This window comes from Gossypium arboreum, chromosome 11 (genome assembly GCF_025698485.1).
Source record: "Gossypium arboreum isolate Shixiya-1 chromosome 11, ASM2569848v2, whole genome shotgun sequence".
NCBI lineage: Eukaryota > Viridiplantae > Streptophyta > Magnoliopsida > Malvales > Malvaceae > Gossypium > Gossypium arboreum.
The window spans coordinates 127,051,204-127,076,603 of NC_069080.1; the positions used below are offsets into that span (position 1 = coordinate 127,051,204).

Genomic DNA, 25,400 nt, shown 5'->3' on the forward strand with positions numbered 1-25,400 from the left:
GATGCAAGGCCAGTTACAACTGCAAATGCAAGAGCAACTGGTGAAGATCCAGCAAGATATGAGGGACCAAGTGCTAGAGTCTAAAAGGGATATGATGAATCTATTGTCCCAATTGCTGACTAAGGGGCTAGAAAAAGGAAAAAGCTCCATGATCAATGCTGAAAAGGACAATGAGGAGCCTCTTATCAGAACCCAACAATATCAAACTGGTACCTTGGCACTAGTGGATTACTCGATAGGCTTAGGCTCCAATCCGGGAGGCAATCCAACTAATCCTGTGGTTCTTGATCTGGATGAAATGGAAAAAGCAAAGAGGGAACTGCCAAAGCAACTCGAGGATCGGTATAGATGGTCTTTTTTAAGGTGATCACCAAGGCAATTGCAACAAAATTGAGAAGCTGGTTCAAGGATTCATTTGGGGTTCAACATCTAGTTACCAAAAACCAACTTTAGTGAGTTGTGATAAATGTTGAATGCCTTTAATGAATGGTGGACTTGGGTTGAGGAACGTATGAGACCACAATAAAGCCTTCATGCTTAAAGTAACTATTAATATTATTTCTAACATGGATGTGCTACGGGTTAAAAGTCCTTCGAAACAAGTATGGGGTAATAAGTAAATGGTCATCTTCTATACATCCTTCTAATTGCTCGTTTCTCTGGAGGGCTTTGTCCAATCTCTGGGAAGATGTACCAAATAGTGCCAATTGGGCACTAGGAATTGGAAGAACAGTGAGTTTTTCTGGAACTCAAAGAACTTTTTTGTGTGGAAGGAACTGATTGGAGGTACACTTTCTGCTATGGCCTACTAGAAACTTTGGAAAAATAGAAATGCCTTTGTTTTCAACAGTGGCATTGTGGGAACTATGGAAATGATGGGGGGTGAAGTTAAAGCAGGGAGCTAACGGTTCCAACAGCGCTAATCATGCGCAGTGATATTAAGGAACCCGTTAGTAGAATTCTTCTTCAAATGCAACTTAAATTTTGAGCATACCATGTATCCTTTCCTATATTTTCTAAGATAATAATTATCTTTAACCAATTTCCAATTTTACTATATTAACAGTTTACATTATAAAAATTTGACATATTCATATATAAATATATATTATTTCCACATAATTTTATCATAACCGAACATACTTTAAATTATATTTTAGTTATCATCTATATTAGTATTTAAATTTGTGACTGAGTCTTAGTTTGGTTGGTATTGACATTGTTGCCTATACAGGAGGATGTGAGTTCGAGTGCGTTGAAACAAATTTATCCTCCTATTTAACGGTTGGGAAGAGACTGCAGATAATTCTAGACATTTGTATTAAAAAAAAATTATGATTGAGTTCTAACTCGATTGGTATCAACATTGTTGCTTATGTAGGAGGTTGTGGTTTCTAGTGCGTTGAAACCTATTTACCCTCCTATTTAAAGGTTGAAGAGAGACTATAAGTAATTCTAAACATTTGTATTAAAAAAATGTGACTAAATTAGTATCATAAGTATTAACTTATTTGAGAAATGACTAAACAATTTACACATTCATTAATTTAATTAAGCTTTAAATAATTTTTCAAAAAAAAAAGGAAGAAAAAATTTGTTTTAAGGGACAGCATGGAGGAAAACTCTAAATGAGAGAAAGAGAATATGTAATACATGCTATTGTATTTTTATTTTACATGGAGGATAGGATAAACCTACCCCACACTTTGGGGAAGGAACAAACCCAAATAATTTCCCATTTAGAAATGGGCAACCCAACCGGGATGAATTCGCAATGGGATGGTATTTAATATTTGTTATATATTATTCTTATTCTATGTATAACGTACATTTTCGGTAATTTAGTCTTTATTCTTTTCCTAAGTTAAAATTAATCTTTAAACTTTAAAAAATAAAATTATTATTTTAATGAAATAATGACTAAAATATTATATTTTCTAATATTGTTTGCGTGACAATTCACATGAAAATGCATGTACATATCATGCTAACATAACTTGCTTTATCTTATATGTTGCGCTAACAAATAAGTCAAAAATTATAAAAATAAAAATTAAAATAAATTAAAATTAAAATTAAAAGAATATAAAATTTTCATAAGAATTAAAAATTTTAGCATGGAGTACACATTAATTACATGCAAGTTGTTGTGTTTAAATTTTAATGTTTTAGTTAGTATTCTCCTTAAAAAATATCATTTCCCTCTTTATTAAAATTTGATGTTCAAATTTGACTTTTTTAAACGTTGAGAGTCAAATTTAGCTCAAATAAAGAATATGAGGTAAAATGATAAAAATGTAAACGTTAAGGACTAAATTGATATTGTACCTACATCATTTTATTTAATATTTCAAATATATAAAACAATTTTAAAAGATTAAATTAGACACATGATATTTAACACATAACTTGGTGCCTAACAATTTCGAACAAAAAAAACAACAATATTACTTTACGAAAATAGTTTAATAACAAAAATAAAAGGATGATTATAACCTAAACATTGTCAATTACGTATTAGTTGCTTCTTCATGGAGCAATCAAAACTTCCTCCACATTTTATCTCCACCTGATTACATTTTTACAATCTGTTATCACAAAATCTAATTATATAAAATGAATAATACTTTGAATGTTATAAAAAGAAACAATGTTATCCAAATTTGGAATAGGCATAGAATACGAGTTTGTGTTTAACATGTATATGCTTAGATTTTTAAGTTAATTATATATATATTTGAAAGATTATATCTAATTTATTGTAGAGTAAATATAACGAAAGTGAATACTTTAAATGAAATAATAAAAAAACTGTAAATAACATGTTAGATTAAAAAAGTCAAAAAATAAAAACAATTAATAGGAGAAGGCCAATGAAGTAGTTTACCACAATTTGTGCTTCTTCCCAAGTCTGCCCATTATAGAACTGAAAATTTTTTGCATTCGTTTTGGTTGCGGCCCTTCATCCATCTCCTCATACATATTACGTTTTCGCTTTATTAGGGAACCCTTACCTATTGATCCATCATCAGCAGAGTGTTGCTGGATATCTTCAAATTTTGCACAACACTGACTACTATGCAGCACTTGTGTTTCTTCCAAGTCTCTCTCATACACTATTCTAACACCACACTTCTTCACCTTAACACTGTTACAGATGAAATCTGTGAACGACAACTCAAGTTGATGGCATTCCTGATCTAAGCAACCTGTTGTCCATAAATTATTGGTTTCATGTACACCACATTTGTCTTCCAAGGAAATTGGATACAACTTGTCACGCGAGAAATAACGAATTAAAATGTGGTCCTTCATTACGTGCTGTTCAAAATGATCATTTACAGCATAGCCACTCCAATCGACTTGTCGAGGAACTCTACCCTGGAAATTAGATTGAGTGCAATTGGCTTGTCTAGAATATCTACCGTGGATAACAGCTCTACAGATGAGTCTCTCATCCCTTGAAGCATCATCACTGACAAAAATGCAGCACAAAGCAACTCCCATCCATTGACTATCATTCCGAACTTCGAGTGGCAAATCTATCTTAATCGAAGACTCACCTCTTTGTTGACTAAACCATTCTGGCATTTCACTTTCAGGTATAATAATAGTAAAAATCTTTTTTGAATTTCCAAATACCTGCAAAATAAAACTTCGCTTGTTTGGTAACTAACATCATGAATAATTATAAGACACAGAGAAACAGAGATATTAACGAACCTTTAGATGTTTTTTCAGCAATGTTAAGGCATCGATGTTCTCAGCCAATCTGAAGCAATTAACACCTATCATATACGACCAAAAACTTGAATTGCAAACTTTTGATGGATTTGCAACTATTTCGAGAGAAGTACAACCATTTATTATTACACCAAGAATACTTGTTGGAAGCTCAGGCAACAATTTAAGCGCTCTGCAATCTGACAATACAAGAAATCCAAGCTTGGAAATTCGAGTTACACATGAAGGTATGCTGATGAAGTTGTTACCACCAAGATCAAGTACTTCCAAACAGGATAGGCGAGAAATATCACTAGGAATATCTCCTTCACAAAGATTGCGGTCCCTTAGATTCAGCTCTTTTAATGAACTCAAACCTGACAACGAAGGCAACATCAGAGCCATAGAATTTGTCCTTCCTCTTTGGATTACCTTTAACAGAGAAGGAAGTTTTTTTTGTAACTTGGAAGAAGATCCCTTGCTCCCATTAAAAGACAGAACTTTAAGATTTTTAAATTGAAAAATGAAGGGTGGTGGTTTTGTCATGGATGTTTCACTTAAGTCAAGCTCCTCCAAGAATTCTATTTGCTGCAAATTCTCTGGCAAATATTCAACTTTATGACAACCAGAAAGATTAAGAGATTTTAAACTTTTACACCCACCTATGCTCTCTGGGAGATCCACAAGGTTCCTGCAATCTTTCAAATTTAACAAAACAAGACTGCTCAGGTTTCCAATTGAAATAGGTAGCTCTTTAATGCCCGTCCCATCTAAATAAAGCTCTAGCAGGCATTCCATTTTGCCATCAATCTCTGGAAACCTTTTAAGATTGGAGCAACCTGAAAGAATTAACTTTTTAAGAGATTCCATTCCAATTTTGATTGGAAGACTCCTAAGACTTTTGCAGTCTTTTAGATTCAAAACTTTAAGTCTTCTGAGATTTTCGATTGAAGAAGGTAGATCTTTAATGTTTGTCCCATCTAAATAAAGCTCCAATAAACATTCCATTTTCCCATCAATCTCTGGCAGGCTTTGAAGATTTGAGCAACCTGAAAGAATTAACTTTTCAAGAGATTCCATTCCAATTTTGGTTGGAAGACTCTTAAAACTTTTACAGTCTTTTAAATTCAAAACTTCAAGCCTTCTGAGATTTCCGATTGAAGAAGGTAGCTCTTTAATTTTTGTCCCATCAAAACAAAGCTCCAGCAAACATTCCATTTTCCCATCAATCTCTGGAAAGCTTTGAAATTTTGAGCAACCTGAAAGAATTAACATTTCAAGAGATTCCATTCCAATTTTGGTTGGAAAACTCCTCAGACTTTTGCAGCCTCTTAAATTCAAAAGCTTAAGCCTCGTAAGAACTCCAACAGATGGATGAACATATACTAATCTAGTACAACCTTCCAAAACCAAAATTTCAAGATTTGGGGCAGTTGTGACGTCTGGTGCCTTGATCAGGTTTTCCGACCCTTTGAGGTTGAGCACTTTCAACTTATACAGGGCCTGTTGAAAACAATAATAAATTTGAGATAAAAGGAGAAAAAATATGGTGAAGCGTATTTTCATTTTTATTCTTCTATGTTAATATGTTCCTCTCGAATTCGAAAACAAAGACAAAATGAGTTAATTCTTACCGTATTTTCCTTCCACAATTGTTCAATATTGCTATAAGGCAAGAGAAGTACAACAAGATTTTCCGGTTGGAAGCCTAAAGGCAGAAATCTTAAAGAACATCCTGACCATTCTAAAAGTCGTAGCTCATTAGAAAGGTAGGTGAGATCACAACAATTTGAAAGACAATGGACTTTGAGCAATCTTAATCTTTTCATCTTCAAGAAAGTATCCCCATTCAAAGTGAGAGTCTTGTCCAATTCCCTGGGCGAACAAGTATAAGAATAAAGCTATATAAAACATAATCTCTAAAACTTTAATCACTTCATTGCTTCTTTTTTGAAATACTCGTATCTAACACTTATATCTAAAGCATGTTCAGATATGGATATATAGATATAATCCTTCAAGGGCTTTTAGAATATATGAAAAAGTTAAGAAAAATGAATATACACATGTCAAATACAACTCACATATCTTGAAATAACATATAAGGCTAGAAACCATGATATAAACGCAAGAAAGGTGTTTGACTAAAGAGAAAATTCAAGAAAATAGATACAATTAAATGCAACATTCTTTTTTCAATAATTCATACCACTTCTTTTCTTTTATTTTAAATATTAAGCATTAAAGGGTTGCCACTCCCTTTTAATTATTTTAAAAAAATCAAAAGTATACATAGATATATATGTTTGTATGTCATCTTACCTTTTATTGTCGATGATTAAGCCTTCAATCATTTCTGTAGCCTAAAAAATAAAAGTAAAATATTACAAAAGCTCATAAAGTTTACATTTAAGATTATCATTGTATGTATAGTAAAACACAAGCTAAATAAAACATTTTCAACTAAAGTAATTCAATGAAATTACATTTTTGTTTATACATATCCTGCATTTCTGATTAATATGTTTTTGTACAAAAGATGTCGTCGTTTCAAATTCAACCTCAAATCTAATTAATGCCACATCTTAAAATTAATTGTTTGAATCAATTAAGCTACATATATAAATATGTATATATATATATATATAATTTTTGTAGAATTACTTACAGTTGCTTTTGTTAGCACATGATATACATCTCTTTCCTCCCACAATCTGCAACGTTTTCCAGGTTCATCAATAGATTTTTCCCTAACAATTTTTCTCCCCATTTCTTGTAGCAAGTCATGCATCAACAACTGGTTGTGTCTGTTAATAGTTAGTAGAGATTTTTTAATAAGAACATCAATTCCAATATCCGGAAAAAATTCACAACCATCCAATACTTTCATTACAAAATCTTTCTCCTCCCCATTGAAGAAACATGCTATATCTAGAAATATATTCTTCTCCCTTTCTTCCAGTCCATCAAAACTTATTTGAAGTCTGTCAAAAATTTCTTTGTTAGAATCTCTTTCAAGTCTTTCTATTGCACTTTTCCATTGCCTTGCATCTCTATCACATAGAAAAGAACCCAAAACTTCAAGAGCTAAGGGGAGTCCACCAGCATAACCTACGACATGTTTAGCTAGCTCAATGAAATCCTCTTTTGGCACTTTCTCACAACCGAAAGCTTTCAAATTGAAAAGATGAAGTGCATCATTTCTTTTCAATGTTGTAGGCTTATAAACACCATCAACTCGATAAGATCGAAGCAAATGCTCATCTCTTGTTGTTACAATGATTCTACTCCCTAAACCGAACCAATCACGCCTTCCAACCAAGCATTTCAAGTGTTGTAGGTTATCAACATCATCAAGAACAACAAGAACTTTTTTGTGAGACAACCTGTGGTTAATTATGGCTTTCCCTTCATGAGCATTAAAAAAATTGAAGCTTTTATCAAGCAAGATCTGAGAAAGTAGTTGTTTTTGTAAAGAAACAAGTCCATATTTCTCTGAAACTTCTCGAACATTTGCAAGAAAGCTTTTACCTTCAAAATGAGGGGACATTTGACTATAAACAACTCTTGCGAGGGTCGTTTTGCCAATGCCACCCATACCACAAATTCCTATGATACGGATATCATCTTCCCCAATTTCTATTTCCGAATGCAAATTGTCCAAGCTTGGACTAATTCCAACTAACTCATCATCATGGACAACTGGATATGTTTGACATAACTTTGCTGATATTTTTTTAACAATGTCTCCAATAAATTCTGATTCATGCCTACAAAGATACAAAGATGTAATTTTTAATTAAGAAAATTATTGATATGGAAATGAAGTTAAATGATCTAGGAAAAAAATTAAGATATGAAACGCATAGTACTCTATCGAACAAATTTAGGATACACTTGGAGGACTTGAGTTTATAGTTTTTCTGGTGTTATTGCCTTATTTGCCTTATAACACTAGAAAATAACAATTTTCCAATTTTGTCAATATATATAAAAAACAGCTATTTCAAAACAAATTTGAAGAAAAAAAAAACCTATTATTTGAGTGCCATCCCTTGATATTAGCCACTTCAGTTAAAGCACTTCTCCACCTTTGGATCTTTGCTTCATCTTCCTTGTATCTTTCTTCATGTTTGGCAAAAGCTGCTTCAACTTTCTCTTTTTGTTTTCTTAAATCAGATGGATCCACACCATAGAAAATTGGAAATACTTTATGTCCATTCTCCTTTTTTTGTTTAACAATCTCAGCAAGTTCCTCCAAGCACCAACCTGAAAAGACATAGTTTTCCGAGAAAACGATTAGTGAGCACCATGATTGTTGAATTGCTTTGAAGAGCTCAGGCGCGATCTCTTCGCCGGCCTCCAGCTTTGGATCATCCCTGAAAGTGACGATTCCGGTCCTTCTCAAAGCATCATAGAGATGGTCTGTGAAGTTATGACGAGTATCTTCACCTCTAAAACTCAAGAATACGTCATATTCTTTTTGTCTAGGAATAGACGAGGAAGTTGACAGTAACGAGGACATGAGGAAGTCTGAGAAGGAAAAAGATATGACAATCTAGTTTGGGAAAACAAGAAAATACGGTGGCTCAATATGAAGAAAGAAACTAGAAACAGACCAAGTATAGGAGCATCAAGAAAGGGAAAGCGGACACAGGTTTCTAAGCAATTTCTCTATACATGTCCTACCTTTTTTTTTCTTCAAAACGAATCTCCATCATAATAGCTATGAAAAGGTGTAGTGGTGGAAGTTTGGTGACAAATGAAAATGATGGTGCTTTCCAGGAAGAATCGTTGACGGTGAGGGCAGAATTGGTTGCTTCGTCCACAGAGTGGAGGCTACTTTAATTAGAAAAGCAAAGTGAAGAAGCACGCCCCTTAATCACCTTTTTCTTTTCCTTAATTTTTTTGGTTCAAACGCATTTTGCTTTTCGGTGTAGAAAGTGTCAAGTAAAGAAAATTGGATCCAAACAATTTTCAAACTCAATCATCAAACCAGCATAAAGATGACAGAGTAATTACATATGGAAATTTTGGGCTCATTGCAGCCGGGTTAAGCTGGAAACATCGGCCCAACAATACAAAAACCCTTTCCTTTTTACAGTATTCAGCCCAAAGTAAAAGAAAAATAAAACATCCCTCTGCTTTGAACCCCAGCCAACAGTCTTTTTTTTTTTTTTTGAATAGAGAGAAAAACAACAAACAAAATCTAAATCGATGAAAGGTAGGTCCAATGTGATCTCATTCAAGACTGTCTCTTAGCTCGTCTAGTAAATTTTCTAGTATACGAATTATCGATGAAGTTGAGTTCTTTCTTTGCTAAACTATCAACTACACTGTTGACTCACGCAATCTATGATGAACTCAACTTACCACAGTCGTTCCCTAAGTCTGCTTATAACATGCACCAACCTTAGGTTACTTTCCTTTGCTTGAGTTGAATTAATGAGATGAATAGCATCATCACTATCTAACTCAACAAGAAGTTGCCGAAATCCCTTTTCCCATGCAGCACCAAGTCCATCCACGACTGCCCATAACTCGACTTGCAGAGTCCCTCTAAAGTACTCGGCAATCCATTCGCTTTGAGCATCCCGAAATACTCCTCCTACTGCTCCCAACCCATTTGCAGCAGCCACAATCTCATCTATGTTTTTGAAAATGGTAAACGACATGAGGAAGTATGAGAACGAATCTCCACAATAATCTATGAAAGCGAGTAGTGGTGGAAGTCTAACAAGTCAATTACAAGAAAAGAAAATGATGATAAGTTTTATTGATGGTATACTCTAATATATAATATATAGCAATAATAGTTTTAAAATCAAATGTAATCTCCAATATATACTATTCAAATAATAATGTAGTATTTAAATTAATAAAAGAAAATTATCTATAATAATTCTAAAATCATCTTAAATAAAATACCACTCAAATTCAATTTTTTTTAATTTTGAATTAAAACAAAAAAATATATGTTTAGCTTATTTTTACGAGTCTAACAACTATAACTGCATAAGAAAAGAACAGAACAAAGTAATACTTAACGTATCTCTAAAAAATTTCATTAAAATTTTCATGCACATTAGTAGTTTAATAATTGATATTAACTTAGAAACTAAAATTGATATTAAAGCTTTTAAAAGATATTACTTCTTAGCCATAAATAATTTTTAAAAGAATGGCATCAAAGTTAAAGACAATCGTTGTTTATTGTTGAGTGATACACCACCGACTTGCTAAAAGAAAAAAAATTGTCAAATTACACTTTAAATTATAGAATTGTAAAGAGTATATAATCATCATCTAACAAAAATATCACATTGTAATCAATTCAATAAAATTGAAAAGGAAAAAAAATGAGAATGGAAGTTGAAAATGAAATGAATAAAGCTTAATGAAAACATATGAATAAACAAAACAACTAAATTGAAAGAAAAGAGATGATAATTTGTATCACGCAATGAGAATATTTATTCATATGAAGATGTGTAACTACTAAAAAAACTAAAGACAATAAACAAAATTGAAAACCTTCATAAATAGGCAATGAATTTTATATATTATTCTTATTCTATGAGATGGTATTTAATATTTGTTATATATTATTCTTATACGTCACATTAACAAATAAGTCAAAAACTATAAAAATAAAAAATAAAAATAAATCACAATTTAAATTTAAATTTAAAAATATAAATTTTTCATAAGAATTAAAAATTTTAGCATGGAGTACATGTCAGTCATGTAGGTTGTTGTGTTTAAAATTTTAATATTTTAGTTAATATTTTCAATTTAAAAAATATCATTTTGTTTCTTTATTAAAAGTTAATGGTCAAATTTAACTTTTTCTTAAAAGTTGTGTGTCAAATTTAACCCAAACAAAGAATAAAATGCAAAGTGATAAAAAATGTAAACATTAAGAACTAAATTAATATTTTGTCTATATTATTTTTATTTGATATTTTAAATATATTAAAACAATTTTAAAAGTTTAACTAGACACATATCATATTTAATACATAACTTGGTGTCTAACAATTTCGAACAAAAATGAAAGGACAATTTTATTTTACGAAAATAGTCTAATAACAAAAATAAAAGGATGATTATAACATTAATAAAGAATTCGCAACTTACTTATTAGTTGCTTCTTCATGGAGCAATCAAAACTTCCTCCACATTTTATCTCTAGTCGTTTATATTTTTTCAATCTGCGATCATGAAATCTAATTATATAAAAATGAATAATATTTTGAATGTTATTATTTAAATTTGGGATAGGCATAGAATACGAGTTTCATTCAACATGTATATGCTAAAATTTTTAGGTTAAATATTATATATATTTGAAAGATTATATCTCATTTATTGTAGAGTAAGATATCAAAACTAAATACTTAAAATAAAATAAAAACTATAAATAATATTATAGATAAAAAAAAGTCATAAAAAAAATTAATAGGACAAGGCTAATGAAGTAGTTTACCACAACTAGTGCTTCTTCCTCAATCTACTCATTGTAGAATTGATTTTTTTTTTTTTGCATTTGTTTTGATTGCGGCCCTTCATCCTTCTCCTCATATATTTACGTTTCTGCTTTATAGGGAACCGTTACCTATTGATCCATCATCAACAGAGTGTTGCTGGATATCTTCAAAATTTGCACAACACTGACTACTATGCAACTCTTTTATTTGTTCATCTCTTCCAGATCTCTCTCATACACTATTCTAACACCACACTTCTTCACCTTAACACTGTTATGGAAGGGATCTGTGAACGACAAGTCAAGTTGATGGCATTCCTGATCTAAGCAATCTGTTGTCCATAAATTATTGGTTTCACGTTCACCACATTTGTCTTCCAAAGAAATTGGATAAAACTTGTCACGCTAGAAATAACGAATTAACATGTGGTCCTTCGTTACGGGCTGTTCTAGACCATAATTTAGAGAGCAGCCACTCCAATCGACTATTGGAGGATTTCTACCCTGGAAATTAGATCGAGTGCAATTGGCCTGTCTAGAATATCTACCGTGGATAACAGTTCTACACATGAGATTCTCATCCCTTGAAGCATTATCACTCACAAAAATGCAGCACAAAGCAACTCCCATCCATTGACTATCATTCCAAACTTCCAGAGGCAAATCTATCTTAATCGAAGAGCCACCTCTTTGTTGACTAAATCATTTTGGCAGTTCACTTCCAGGTATAATAATAACAAACTTTTTTCTTGAATTTCCAAATACCTGCAAAATAAACCTCTGGTTGTTTGGTAAGAGACAACATGAATAACTACAAGACACACAGAAATAGAGATATTAACGAACCTTTAGATATTTTTTCAGCAATGTTAAGGCATCGATGTTCTCAGCCAATCTGAAGCAATTAACACCTAATATAGTTGCCCAATCCATCAAATTGCAAACTTTTGATGATTTGCAGGATTTGCCACTATTTCGAGAGAAGTACAACCATTTATTCTTAAACCACGTATACTTGTTGGAAGCTCAGGCAACGATTTAAGCGCCCTGCAATCTGACAATCTAAGAAATTCAAGCTTGGAAAATCGAGTAACACACGAAGGTATGCTGATGAAGTTGTTACCACCAAGATCAAGTTGTTTCAAAGAGGATAGGCGAGAAATATCACCAGGAATATCTCCTTCACAAAGATTGCAGTCCCTTAGATTCAGCCTTGTTAATGAACTCAAACCTAACAACGAAGGCAATGTCAGAGCCATAGAAATTGTCCTTCCTGTTTGGATTACATTTAACAGAGAAGAAAGGATTTTTTTTTTTAACTTGGAAGAAGGTCTCTTGATCCCATTAAAAGACATAACTTTAAGATTTTTAAATTGAAAAATGAAGGGTGGTGGTTTTGTCACGGATGTTTCACTTGAGTCAAGCTCCTCCAAGAATTCTATTTGCTCAAAGTTCTCTGGCAAATATTCAACTTTATAATAACCAGAAAGATTAAGTGATTTAAAACTTTTACACCCGCCCACCTATGCTCCAATAGAGATCCACAAGGTTCCTGCAATCTTTCAAATTTAACAAAACAAGACTGCTCAGATTTCCGATTGAAGAAGGTAGCTCTTTAATGTTTGTCCCATCAAACCAAAGCTCCAACAAACATTCCATTTTCCCATCAATCTTTAGAAAGCTTTGAAGTTTTGAGCAACTTGAAAGAATTAACATTTCAAGAGATTCCATTCCAATTTTTGTTGGAAAAATCCTCAGACTTTTGCTGCCTCTTAAATTCAAAAGCTTAAGCCTCTTAAGAACTCCAACAGATGGATGAACATATGCTAATCTAGTACATCCTTCCAAAACCAAAATTTCAAGATTTGGGGCAGTTGTGAAGTCTGATGCCTTGATCAGGTTTCCAGTCCCTTTTAGGTTGAGCACTTTCAACTTATACAGAGGTTGTTGAAAACAATAATAAATTAGAGATAAAAAGAGATTAACATAGGAAAGCTCATTTTTATTGTTATTCTTCAATGTTAATAAAAAATTCATCTTTATTCTCAAAATAAGATAGAAAACAATGACCAAATGAGTTAATTCTTACTATGTTTTTCTTCCATAGTTGTTCAATATTACTATAAGGTAGGAGAAGTATAACAAGGTTTTCCGATTTGAAATGTAACACCCCAAACCCGGCCTAGACGTTATGACCGGATTTGATGCGCCACATCGAAGCATTCAAAACATTCCGTATTACTTAGTTTGGAAAAAATTTAGTTGGTGTTGTAAAAGGTACTTTTAAAAGTAGGTTAAAGTGAACGGAAGCTGTGCACCAGGTAGGAAACCAGGAAGAAGAGGAGGTGAGTCCGTCGGACTGCTTAAGTACCAAGCTCCCCTCGGATCCAATCCTAGACATGCACACCGCCATTGCCACACTCTAACATCTCGTATAATTTTGAGAAAACCGTTTGATTATGTCCATCTTAAGAAAATGATTAAGGTTGAAAAACGTTTGCTTAAAATATTTATTTTCTTGGAAAACATTTACTTTGCGGAAACTTTGCGCGTCATCGTGATCTTTTAAAACAAGTAGTTTTTATAAAACGAACCCTAGTGCTAACCAGTTTAATAATCCCCAAAATAAAATTAATTAAAAAGAGCGGCCTTATTACAACTTTAAGCAAAATAAGAATAATCCAAATTAAATGCTAAACTTATTTAAAATCGGCAATCAATCTTCATGGCCACTCGAATCCCTTGACTCCAAGTCCACCAACTAGGGCTCACGCAAGGATGGAAGAGGAAGGGGTGAGTTTGGGAAAACTCAGTGTATACAGAAACCCATCCAAAGCCCAAATCAGCTCGAGCCCATTGGGCCTAAGCCCCACTCAGATAACAGTACACAGTGGACCGAAGCCCTTTTCAGAATACAGTAGCAAGGCCTTAGCCCCTTTTTACATAACAGTGTGGCCCATAGGCCCAGTTCAGTAACATGAGTAACAACAGTAATAATGAATGCAAGCCCATCTGGGGAGACTACTCAACCCACCAACCGCTACACTGCCCCGTACCAGCCCTACACTCCATGTGGGGAATATCTCAACCCACCCAGCCCTACACTCCACAGTTGTAGCAACGCTGCTCAAGTTTCAGTCAGTTGAGGCAAAGCCTCCAGTACGTGGATGAACCACTTTCAGTACTTCCTCCATTAATACCCCAATCCCATGCAACAGATATTAACAAAAGCATATCATGTAAAATACAACATTGATCAATCATGCAGTTCAGCCAATTTAAACCCTAAGGGTATATCAGTAATTTTACGCTTTAGGGGTAATTTCGTGATCTACGCAACTACACAAGCTAATTCAGTAATTTTTAACAGTTTTATGCAATTTTATTCCACCATCTACCTAACAAGCTAATTTGCCCATCTCTTACCCATATTGGTTCGTAAGCCCATTGGGCTCAGTTTTAGCCCATCGAGCCCTTTTTTTCGAAATACGCTAAAATGTCACACGAACCTGCTTACCACCTTGCGGTGCCAGATCTAACAATTACTCTATGACTTGAGAGCATTCGTATACTCACATGACCATGAAATGTCGGAATTTCGGTATTTCTGCTTTTGCCGAATTGAACTAAGGAAGGGTGTTCGGTACACACCTGATTCGCGACGACTGCTTCTGAGATCCCTTTCGATGTCCTACAATTTATTAGCACAGTTCTTATTTACAAACTATAATCACTAAACCCCCAAAACTTACTTATCCATGATCGAACCATATCCCTAAAAACCTTTAAAACCTTACCTTTTTGCCAAAATCGATAGCTCGCTCCGAGTCCGATTGCTCCAACTCCCACGCCTTCAATCCAACACTTAAGAAGACACTAATCATTGACAGAAAACATCAGTTAAAAACCCTTAGAGCCACATGCCCAAATCGGCAGCCTCCCTAGATTTTAGGGATTTCGGCTTTTCCTAACATCGTAAAATAAAAACAGATCTGAGATGATAAGTACTTACCCCTTACTCCTACTTGATTTCCACGCAATACGGTGCAGATTTATCCTTAGAACAATGGTAAAACCCAAATCCAAGGGTTGAAGAAGTTTCGGCTATAAGCCCCCAAATCTATGGTTTTTCGGCTTTTGGGTGGTGAAGGAGATGACAAAATGTAACTATAACCTTGTAGTAAAATTGCCGTCAGGTATTTAGGATTAAGAAAAGATAATCGTATATTTAATATAAACAAAAGAACATAGAAGGACTTGGCTTTGAAGAAATCGGCACAAACAGTGATCATAGGATTTCGGCTTTTATGGATTCGGCAAAAGTATTGATGAACAGCAGAATTGATGAATGGTTTTGAAGAAGAAAAATAGAAAAAGAAGAATAGGGGAGGTGGTAGTTTCGGCTAGAGAGGAAAAAGAGAGAAAAGAAAACCTTGTGATGTCTGAGCAGAAGAGGACGGCACCACTCAATACCCTAGGTGCCGAAATACTAACCTCAAAACCCTCTGCCGATTTTTCCCTCTTCAATTCCCAATATTCGGCCAACTCCTATCCTCTCTCCTAATCCCTTAAATCTCTCCCCTTATCACTCCTTAATCCAAGCGTTTGGACTAATCCAAGCTCTCCTTTAGCAGAATCCACCTGGACTCCAACACTACCCCTCCTGCACTTAAAAATAAATGCATCTATTTATCAACACAGGGAATCGATCCCATGCCTCCTTCAAAGCTCCACACGCCACCTTTTTAGGAGCCTAGTGGCGTCATCCTGGCCACTTTACCAATGCTCTTTTTGTGATGCAATTTACCCATCACTCCACTTAAGGCCACTTAGCCAGAACCCCTAACCTTTTAAGTCCAAATTCAAAAATTCAACCGGGTTTTGGCCAACACATAGGCCTTATATAAGCCCATTTACCTACTCAAAATATTAATTTCACATCCAAATACAAGATTTTAAAATCTTCACAAAATATTGAAAACCGCAAATAAATCCGAAAATCAGGATGTTACATGAAACTTGAAGATAATGACCTTAAGAGACATCCCATTCAATTTAAAAGTTGTAACTTATTAGAAAGATATGTCAGATCACAACAATTTGTTCGGCAAAGGATTTTGAATAGTCTTAATCTTTTCATCTTCAAGAAGACATTCGTGCTCGAATTGAGAGTCTTGCTCATTTTCCTAGGTAAAATAAGAATATGATCATACATATACAAAACATTTAGTATCTAAAAGTTAGGACAAATATTCGAACACAAATATAAATATATGATCCTTCAAGGAATCTAAAAAACAATAAAAATGTAAAATAAAATGAATATGCTCATACCAGACATGTCCATATATAACACCTACATCCAAATTTGAATAACGTAGGTTGAAAAAATTGGAGTTGATATTCACAAACTCACACCGCTAGAAACCATGATATATGTTGAAACTATTTTTTTGAAAACGGGGATCGACTTTTTGAAAAAAAATGGAGTCGCCACCAATCTTTTTTGTTTAGGTGTGATCGGATCACCTAGAAATTTGATTGTTTTAATAAAACATTCTCGTTTACCAAAACAATGATTTTGGTCTACGAAGTTTTGACAAAATAGGCTCGGGGGTCGGTTACGTATGAGGAAGGATTAGCACCCTCATTACGCCCCAAGATTGAAATGAGGTTCCTTTTGATCACATTTGAATAAACCGAATTGGTCGTCAAAATCTTCTTGTTTCAAAGGAATATAGCACCACATCCAGCATGGTAGGATGCGATCCTTTATACCCTCGAAAACACGATAGATTTCGACTTCCACAAATTTATAATTTGGAAATTTCAAAAGGATACTCAACTATTTAGTCCAACGAAAAATTGAGACCCAGCACAGTAGGGCACGATTCCTCGAATTTCCAAACGTTGAACATTGCCTCTCCTTAGAAAACACGAATGAAATTCCGAAGGGATATTCGATTATTTTGAACAAATGGGAGATTGTAACCCGGCACGATAGGGCACTATTCCCCGAATTGCTAAACATCAAACATTTCCTTTGTTTTAAAAAGTTTTTAGAAAACATGAATGAAGTTCTAAAGAGACATTCGATTATTTTGAGCAAACGAGAAATTGCAACTCAGCACGGTAGGGCACGATTCCCCGAATTGCCAAACATCGAATATCGCCTCCGTTTTAAGGAATTTTTAAACAAATAATTATAAAACCAGCTTGAAATAAACTAATTTAACTTGAAATAAAAGGGAATAATTAGTTTTAAAGAATTAGAAATTATTTTGTAAACCAGAAAGGAAATAAAAAAACACGGGATAATATACATGTATGAAATATTATGATGAATGAATGGAGATAATGTAATTCGTTTAATCAACTAACAAGGTAACAATCAAATTCCACCAATCTAAAAATATTATCAATTTCCTAATCAAGGATGAAGAATAATCAATATGATGGCAATATAAAACGAAAATAATATACCACAATAATATATACAACCTAATACAACGCATTCAAATGCAAAATGCAAAACAAAATGAAAGTTAAAGAAAAATATGTATATATGCATAAGACAAATTTAAAAGGATGAACACATATTATATGTTGTATGAATAGTTAAACTAGACTTTTACGAAACAAAACAGAGGTATATATATGACCATTAAAATATATTTTATAGAATGAACATTTAAATCGAATAATATACGAAGTATTAAAGAATATCGGTTTAAAATTAACAATCTTAATAAAAAAATATATATGCAAAGACAATATAAGTATATAATAATTTTAAGAACATATTAGATTTGCAAATTATAGAGATATATATACATATAGATTTAGAATAAAAGGAAAATGCATGCAAAATTAAATTAGTTTTATCATAAGTTATATAATAGACTTAAAACATACTTATACATGTACAAAGAAAACCATAAGTATAAAATACATAACTTTATAGATTCGACACATATGTACTAATTTTTCATATATTAATAGTAATAATTTAAATAATATATGAAACATGTGATTCACTTTTAATCAAAAATATATCTATTAAAATACGTAAAATAAAAATGATTATATATATGAAACAATATAGAATTAATAATAAAATAAAGTTAATAAAAATAATATGAATAAAATGTTTTAAATTGGTAATAATGTAAAATACATGATATGTTTTAGAAAAGAAAAAATTAAAAAGATTAATAATAATAATGCAAAAAAAAAAACAAACAAACAAGGGAATAACACAAAGAAAAATATATGTACATAAAATGACAGAATTAATATAAAATTAATTAATTTAATAATATGATAATAGCAATAATGATAATATAATGATAATAAAGTAAAGCATGATAACAACACATTAATAGAAACAATAATAATACATTAATAATAATGACAATGGGAAATGATAATGGAACAATAATAATAAACTAAGGGATAATAATATTATTAGTAATAATATGGATAATAATGCAAATTCGCAACCAAATATAATAATAATAATGAAGAACAAACGTAATAATAATAAACAATAGCATGAAAATAAGATATAGTTATAATGATGATAATATTAAATTAATTAATAAAATAGTAAGAAGTGAAAGGGGACCAATTTGAACTCAAAATAAAAATTTGGGGCAAAATCAGAACTAAAAACAATAAAAGAGGACCTATTCGAACATGCAATCAACGGGGGAGGACCGGATGGGTAATAAACCCGTCCCCTAAAACGCACCGTTAGATCAGGGACCAAAATGAAACAAAAATGAAATTCCTGGAAAAAGAAAAAAAATAATAAAAAAGGAAAGGGACCGCATCTAAACTGGCCTCAAAAGCGGAGGGACTGAGGGCGCAAATAAGCCCTCAGTCCAAAAACACGCGGATCCTATGCGTTTCTAGGGTCAGAGTTCGGGTCAGGCGATTAAACGACGCCGTTTTGGGTATTAAATGCTTGCCCCAAAATGACGTCGTACCGAGGGGCTATAAAAGCAAAAATTTTTTGAGAAATTTTCATTTCGTCAGTGCAGAGGAAAAAAAAAAGAAAGAGAGATGTGAGGGAATCCGGCCTAGGCGATTTTTGGTCGTCGAATTGGTGCCCGTCGGTCATCGGCGTCCGCCGTATACGGCGGTCGGAGATGTAAAAATCTCTGAATCGATGACCCTCGCCCCCCTCTTTCCATATCTGAAGTCCAAACAAGCAAAAGAAACTTAGGAGATCGGATCGAGCCATGGGAACCGTTCGGTTCTGACTTCTCCGATCTCCGAAAAAAGGTAACAATACCCTTTCCTTTTTAAATATATATATATATATATATATGTGTGTGTGTGTGTGTGTGTGTTACGTGTACGTGCGTTAAATCAATTGGCAGAATAAGAAAATTAGTTAATAGAATGAAGGGACAACCTTTTCTTTTGAAATATTTTGATTCCTGCTATTAGTTATTTTTTCGTGAAAAAAAAAAAGAAGAAGAGAGGACATCGTTTGTTTTAGGCCCTTTTATAGCCAATTACAACAACTTTTTTATGCTATTCGTTACTGTTTTGCTTTGCTTTTCTGCTTCTTTGCTTTCTCTCCTTTTTATTTCTGTTTTTCAGGTCTAGAGGGGGTCAATGGCGTGACAGAAGACTTGGTGGAGGCAGACGGTATAGGGTGATGGGACAAGTGCGGCTAGGGTTTTTTTTTTTCTTTTGATTGTTGGTTTGGGCTAGGGTTTGAGTTTATTGGGTTTAGAGGTTGCAAAATGGGCCGGGCGAATTGGGCTTGTAACAGCTGCCCCTCTTTGCTCGTTATCGTATAACGAGAATAGAGCAAAGAATTTTAAGAAAGACCAATTTTGCCTAGTCCTACCGAGCCTTGACTTTTTTGGTGTCTCTCCCCCCTTTTTTTAGGTAGCCTCGTTCAGCCCATTTCATCTTGTCGCTTTGCTCCGCTCTATCGCTTTACTGCAACTTCAAGGGGATAAGGTTTGTTTTGATCTGCTCTACTGCAACTTCAGAGAGATGAGATCTGTGATTTATAACTTCAATCTGTTCCACTGCAACTTCAGGGAGATAAGATTTGCTATCTTCAGTCTGCTCTACTGCCAATTCAGGGAGATAATGTTTGTTTTGATCTGCTCTACTGCAATTTCAGAGATGAGATCTGTGGTTTATAGCTTCAATCTGCTCCACTGCAACTTCAGGGAAATAAGATTTGCTATCTTTAGTCTGCTCCACTACAACTTCAAGGAGATAAGACTTGTGTTGATCTACTCTACTGCAACTTCAGAGAGATGAGATCTGTGGTTTATAGCTTCAATCTGTTCCACTGCAACTTCAAGGAAATAAGATTTGCTATCTTTAGTATGCTCCACTGCAACTTCAGGGAGATAAGACTTGTGTTGATCTGCCCTGACTTCGAGCCGCTCTAATGCCATTTCAGGGAGAAGTGATTTGTAATTTAGCCTGTTACTCTACTGCTTAGGGGGTTAAGGCTCACCGTCTTCGATCTGTTCCACTACTGCTTAGGGAGACAAGATCTGTAATTTTCAGATATTGCTACACCATCCTCTAGGAGTATGATCTATGGAATCGGTTTCAAATGCCTAAGCTTATGCCAAATAATTAGGATGCTATGATCGAAATGAATCAGAATGCTCCTAACTAGGTATGTTATGAATGATCTATAAATGCATGAGTGTGGTATGTTATGAGAATGATCCTCTTTTAATGTTTGAGTTACTAATGCTTTTTGTACATCAAGGTTCCGTCGCTAAAATTGTATCCTGTCTTCTTGTTCATCTTAGATTTTGGACGGAGAATCCGAAGTGGTAGTCCCAATTTAACTCTACTTTCTCAAATATTTCCGATCATTGGGTTTGGTTAATTCTAAATAATAGTTCTGTTTCAGGTTCCTGTATTTTTTGGAAACTTTCAGAGTAATATGCAGAACTCTTTTTGTAAAAGTGTCATTAGTCTATTAGTCGTTATTTCAATGCAAAAATGCTTGAGAAAGATCATAACAATGGATAGAACTGAAATTTATTAGAAACAAAATTTAGAAAGGAATAGATTAATCACAAAACATAAACATTGCTGAAGACAAAATAAATAAAAGGAAAACAGGTGCCCCAAATATCGCAGCATGAACTTCCCTGTATGAACTTCTTGAAGACTCCTTTTTTTTAGCCTAATATGTGTTTAGGGGATCTAAAGTGCTCTTGTTGATGCCCCAAGATGTAACATCTCTTCTCATTGCTAATTCAGATATTACAAGAGTACCGCAGGCCTAACTTCTGATACAAGTTTGAATCGCCCTTTTACGGGTTTTTAATTCAAAATCCCTTTGGTCTCAAGGTGCTCTTTGTGAGTTTTCACCTTGGCATCTCTCTTTTTTTTTAGGCGAAGTATTTCTTGACCGAATCTGAATTCATAAGATTGGGCAAAGTCTTGTCATCCATTTCGGTTAATATAAATGCTCCTACAGAAAAGGCTTTCTTCACCACATAAGGTCCTTCCCAATTTGGCATCCATTTTCCCCTGAAGTCTTTTTGTATAGGCAGGATCTTTTTTAATACCAAGTCTCCTTCGTGGAATTCTCTAGGACGAACCTTTTTGTTGTAGGCTCGCATCATCCGTTTTTGGTACATTTGACCATGACGGATTGCCTTTAGCCTCTTTTCTTCGATCAAATTCAACTGATCGTATCGAGACTGGATCCACTCTGCCTCATCCAACTTTACTTCTGCCAAAGCTCTGAGAGAAGGAATCTCAACCTCGATGGGTAAGACCGATTCCATTCCATAGACTAATGAGAAAGGAGTTGCCCTAGTAGAGGTCCTGATGGATGTTCGATAAGCATAGAGGGCGAACGGTAATTTCTCATGCCAATCTTTGTAAGTTTCAGTCATCTTTCCCACAATCTTCTTGATGCTCTTATTGGCTACTTCGACTGCACCATTCATTTTTGGGCGATACGGCAACGAGTTGTGGTGTCTGATCTTGAACTGACTGCAGACTTCTGCTATTGTACTGTTGTTCAAATTCAATGCATTGTCAGATATGATCTTTTCTGGCATTCCGTATCGACAGATAATCTCCCTCTTTAGGAACTTGCTAACTGTTGATTTTGTAACATTAGCATATGAAGCGGCTTCCACCCACTTGGTGAAATAATCAATAACCACAAAGATGAATCGATGCCCATTTGAAGCCTTTAGTGAAATTGGCCCGATTACATCTATGCCCTACATCGAAAAAGGCCATGGAGAAGTCATAACATGCAGAAGTGAGTGAGGCACATTAATCTTGTCTCTATAGATTTCCGAAAAAGGTAACAATACCCTTTCCTTTTTAAATATATATATATGTGTGTGTGTGTGTGTTACGTGTACGTGCGTTAAATCAACTGGAAAAATAAGAAAATCAGTTAATAGAATGAAGGGACAACCTTTTCTTTTGAAATATTTTGATTCCTGCTATTAGTTGTTTTTTCGTGTAAAAAAGAAAGAAGAAGAGAGGACATCATTTGTTTTAGGCCCTTTTATAGCCAATTACAACAACTTTTTATGCTATTCGTCACTGTTTTGCTTTCCTTTTCTGCTTTTTTGCTTTCTCCCTTTTTTATTTCTATTTTGCAGGTCTAGAGGGGGTCAACGGCGGTGACAGAGGAGTTGGTGGAGGCGGACGGTATGGGGTGATGGGATAAGTGCGGCTAGGGTTTTTTTTCTTTTCTTTTTTCTTTTGATTGTTGGTTTGGGCTAGGGTTTGAGTTTATTGGGTTTAAGGGTTGCAAAATGGGCCGGGCGAATTGGGCTTATAACAATATACACACAAAAGAAGTGTTTGACTAAAAAGAAAATGCAAGAAAGTAGATACACGCGAATGCAATGACATTACAATCCAAATTATACAACAAACTTTCACAATTACAATAAACATACTCTTTCACTATTATATTATTTTTCATAACACATGTCACTCATTTTTTTTTTTTTTTTTTGAAATGTTAAGCATTGAAGATTTTTTCCACTTCTTTTTATTATTTTTACAAAAAAAAAAAACAACAACATCAACATTTTACATAGATATATACGTGCATGTTTTTATAACACTTTAGAACGTCATATTTTTATGTGCTAATTATATATTTATTTTGAGTATGATGCTGCTAATTTGGGCTATTTATGGTATTTTATCTTTCAGGGACTAAATTGGAGACAAGAGAAAATTTAAGGGCAATAAGTGCAAATTTGAAGATATAATGGGCCAACATGCAAAGAAAGAGAGAAGTGGTGCCAAAAATGCAAACATGGAAGACCCAAGGACTACAATGCAAAAGAAGAGATTTTATAGCACAAGACTCTATTTTAATTTCAATTATATTAGGATAATTATTAAGGATTTTTATTTAGATTTAAATTTTAGGATTTATTTTCATTTATCTTTAATTATCTTTATTTATTTGTATTTATCTTTTAGAATTTCATTAGGAATAAACTAGGTTTTCTAGTACTATAAATAGGGGATGGAGTGGCACATATTTGACATCTCTTTTTCCTATAAACACTCCCTCTCCCAAAAACTATTTCATTTTGTTCTCTCCATATTTTCTTCAATAAAAATCCCATATCTATTTTATTTATTTCTTCCCCAAAAATCATGAACCACTAAACCAATCTAGCAGAAGGTTGTCAAAATTCCCTAAAAAGGTTTATGAGGCTTAGAATCCTCGCTTAGCCTTCTCAACAGAGTATTCATCGCTTCTCCGCACTATGGGGCTGACGCTTCTTCCATGTCCCTTAATAGGTGATCTTTTCAACTTGTGCAAAGAATGGCCGTTTTGTTCCTTTTGGGAAGGTTACACAGTCAGTTCGTTGGCTTTCTGCGTCAGAGGTTGGCAAATCCAAGAGACAAAACGGTGTGGTATTCACCGTTGGGAAGTGATGATCTAGTAGAAGACAGTCCCACAAAAGCGATTATTGGCTAGAGTCAGGTTCCACCCGCCTAATTTAAGTCTAAATCTTTGGAACTGGTGGTCGTAGGTGTCCTCTTCCACTATAACTGGCTTATCCTGCTCGAGAAGGTTTACTTAAAAGCCAAGGATTGAACCCAAGAGGCTGGAATCTCGCCACATAAGAAACTTTCTCTTTTTCCAACTCCATTTATTTTTCCTCATTTTAATTTCTGCAATTTATTTAATTTTTCAATTTCAATTCACTTTAAATTTTGTTTTTATTTTTCCAGATTCTTAATTTTAGTTTTTTATTTTTTAGGAACGCAGGTTTTCTTGGCCAAGAAATTGTCCAGGATTTCAAGAAACGAGAATTCGTACAATTCGGTCCCTGAGGATTCGACTCTACTTCCCCTTTACTATTATTTTTACTATTTTACAGGGAATAGGATATTTTTGGTGCTCTCAATGATCGCATTAAATTTTGGCGCTGTTGCCGGGAATCGGTAACGTACTAATCTTGTTTTTTGTTTCTTATGACCAGATCTGCTCCAGGAACTCTTCCATCTGATTCAGAGATTGAAAAGACTGCGAGAGCCAATCGCAAGGAAACAAAGATAAGGAAAAAGCAGTCAGCGATGGTGGGGACTCAAAGTAATCCACCGCCAGAAATCAGAATCGTGAACAAAATAGAGTCTAGGATTAACGAAAACCCTACTCAAACTTTTGAAGGCGAAAAAGTAGAAGTCGATTCCTCAGAAGAAGTATTTAACACAAGGGTTGGCGAAAACCCTAATTTAGCACCTCAACCTATGGCTCAGGCAATTCGACAACTGGCAGAAGCGCCGATGGAACAACTGCCACTATGCATTGTGTATCCTACTATGGATACTGATTTTGAATTAAAGTCAGGCTTGATTCAGCTGCTGCTAACTTTTCGGAGGTTACAGAACGAAAATCCCCACAAGTATTTGAAAGAATTCGATATGGTTTGCCTTAGTATGAAACCTCAAGGGTAACTGAGGATCAAATTAAACTACGTGCTTTCCCTTTTTCCTTAGCAGATTCTGTTAGGGAATGGTTATTTTTTTTTTCCTCCTGAATCTGTAACGACTTGGGCTGATTTGTCTCGTTTACTTCTCAACAGTTTTTTTCAGCATCGCGTACAGCCGAATTAAGAAGAGAAATCATGGGCATAAGGTAAAAAGACGCAGAGTCTCTGTATGACTATTGGGAACG

General features: G+C 34.0%; 1 protein-coding gene across 2 annotated transcripts; it reads right to left on the reverse strand.

Moving 5' to 3' along the window:
- Nucleotides 1-2,316: 2,316 nt before the first annotated feature.
- Nucleotides 2,317-8,714, reverse strand: LOC108474116 (disease resistance protein RPV1-like). Of its 2 annotated transcripts, none has more exons than XM_053020965.1 (8): nucleotides 8,413-8,714; nucleotides 7,758-7,992; nucleotides 6,392-7,493; nucleotides 6,046-6,086; nucleotides 5,358-5,598; nucleotides 3,724-5,226; nucleotides 2,888-3,642; nucleotides 2,317-2,569 (listed from the first exon to the last, which is right to left on the reverse strand). In XM_053020965.1, the coding sequence occupies exons 3-8, from the start codon at nucleotides 7,319-7,321 to the stop codon at nucleotides 2,560-2,562; spliced, it is 3,480 nt and encodes a 1,159-aa protein (XP_052876925.1). In that variant the 5' UTR covers nucleotides 7,322-7,493; nucleotides 7,758-7,992; nucleotides 8,413-8,714; the 3' UTR covers nucleotides 2,317-2,559. The 2 variants fall into 2 exon arrangements, with proteins under 2 accessions (XP_052876925.1, XP_052876924.1); XM_053020964.1 differs by having other exon boundaries at nucleotides 7,758-8,256.
- Nucleotides 8,715-25,400: the final 16,686 nt, after the last annotated feature.

What these genes read in the sequence shown, in the direction of transcription:
- LOC108474116 (XM_053020964.1), bottom strand. Translation starts at nt 8,248, where the DNA reads ATGTCCTCGTTACTGTCAACTTCCTCGTCTATTCCTAGACAAAAAGAA. An exon ending in AATTGTGGAAGGAAAATACG is followed by an intron (nt 5,227 to 5,357) that starts GTAAGAATTAAC and finishes TGTTTTCAACAG; the next exon opens with GCCCTGTATAAGTTGAAAGT. An exon ending in TGCTGAAAAAACATCTAAAG is followed by an intron (nt 3,643 to 3,723) that starts GTTCGTTAATAT and finishes TTTATTTTGCAG; the next exon opens with GTATTTGGAAATTCAAAAAA.